At 32.4% G+C, this 1760-nt stretch overlaps 1 protein-coding gene across 1 annotated transcript; it reads left to right on the forward strand.

The window, feature by feature from the left end:
* The first annotated feature begins 330 nt into the window (after positions 1-330).
* Positions 331-1224, forward strand: LOC131047119 (protein SENESCENCE-ASSOCIATED GENE 21, mitochondrial). Its single transcript, XM_057980965.2, has 2 exons — positions 331-612; positions 691-1224. The coding sequence occupies exons 1-2, from the start codon at positions 554-556 to the stop codon at positions 920-922; spliced, it is 291 nt and encodes a 96-aa protein (XP_057836948.2). The 5' UTR covers positions 331-553; the 3' UTR covers positions 923-1224.
* Positions 1225-1760: the final 536 nt, after the last annotated feature.

Raw genomic sequence — 1760 nt, forward strand, 5'->3', positions numbered from 1 at the left:
TTAAAACCATTTCTAAACAAATTAAAAACTATTGAAATTAGAGTAATTAAAAAAAAAAAACCCCATAAATTTATACAATATTGAGTTTTCCATAGGAAAATTTTAAAAGATTATAAACATAACCCAAAGGTACATTAGAGTTAAATTTTAAAAACCTGAAACTCACACCTATTTTACCTCCTTTAGTTTTTTCCTACTAGCTAGGTAAATTCCCCTTGAACAGTCTTAAAACAAACCAAACTTTAAAAACATTCGATTTCCTATAATTTGCACAGATTCTTACAAGAAATAGAATTTAAGATACCGTTAAATATGGCGATACTCCAGTAAAGTTTACGAAGTGCAAATGGCCCAAACCTCGAACAAATTAGGCACCGCTCTTTGCAACCGTTTATGGCGACCTCCCCCTCTGAAACGACCCAAGCCCTAAACCCTAAACAACAGCAGTCCTGCTATAAATACAACATATGTTTCCTTTCATGTTTTCATGTGAGCAGAGGATTAGTTTTTATCTGGCGAACAGAGGCGACAGGAGAAAAAGAGATAGATCTTCATGGAGCGCCTAATGTCCTCCCATCTGAAACGCCTGTGGACTGCTCACACACATATATGGTATTTCATCAGTATTGCTTTCATCTTTCATTGTAGGGACTGTTAAGTTTATGCTTATTTTGCCCTGTTTTGCTGCAGCCGACGGAGCTTTGCGACTCAGGGCATGAGATCGTCCTCTAACCGTGGAGTTATGGCGGCGCAGGAGGAGGAGATGAAGAAACCTAATTCAGGAGGAGGAGAGAAGGGGTTTTGGATGAGAGATCCGGCCACCGGAAACTGGATTCCTCAGGATCATTTCCACGACATTGATGTTGCAGAGCTTAGAGAGAAACTCCTCTCCACAAGATCTGCCCGGCAAACTTTTAATTAGATGTCTTAGGAGAGTGAATCATGAGACAGTATGTACTGCATTTTATTATTGACAATATTTTCTCCATTCTGTGCCTAGATTTTGGCTGTGACATCGGAAACTCGATGTTCCAAATTTTGCAAGGAGCGGATCCGTTTTAGGGTTTAATTTCACATTGTTATTCCCACTATTTTTTTTTTCAAATAGGTTTTCATGTCGAATCACATGGCCTGCAATATTTTTTGTGATATTCTCATTATGGACTTGATGGGGAAAGCATATTTATTTATTCTATATTAATAAAATTATTTTAATCTTTTTTTTATTTGTATTCTATTTTCATCTTTTCTTCAATTAAAAAATTTATTTTAATTAAAAGGAAGTTTAAGGTATATTTTATTTAAAATAGAGTTTAGAGGTGATTATTACATATGAATATTGAAATAAGGAATAGGGAACCCTTGTAGTTTGTTTTTGTGTTTTCTGCTGCTGTTTTTAATTTTCTAAGACTAGTTGTTAATGTGTCTGCCTTTTTAATCAAAAACATATTTTAGAAAATTAATTTGATATTTACAGTGTTTTTATAAAATGATTAAACTCAGTTTTTGTGTACTTGTTAAGATATTTTTGCTTGCATAGAAATTATTGTTATTTTTGCTTGCATAGAAACTATTGTTTTTTTTTTTATAAAATTGTAGTCCATGATCAATAATGTCAAAACACATTATTTATAATTTAAGTTTGTGTAGTTGTTTATAATTAAGTTTTGACTTAGGATTAATAGAACAATCAAAATTAGAGTTTGGATATGTCAAATATTTTTGTAAATTAGAAATTGGAGTATAATATGTTAATTATA

This window comes from Cryptomeria japonica, chromosome 2 (assembly GCF_030272615.1).
Source record: "Cryptomeria japonica chromosome 2, Sugi_1.0, whole genome shotgun sequence".
NCBI classification, from domain to species: domain Eukaryota; kingdom Viridiplantae; phylum Streptophyta; class Pinopsida; order Cupressales; family Cupressaceae; genus Cryptomeria; species Cryptomeria japonica.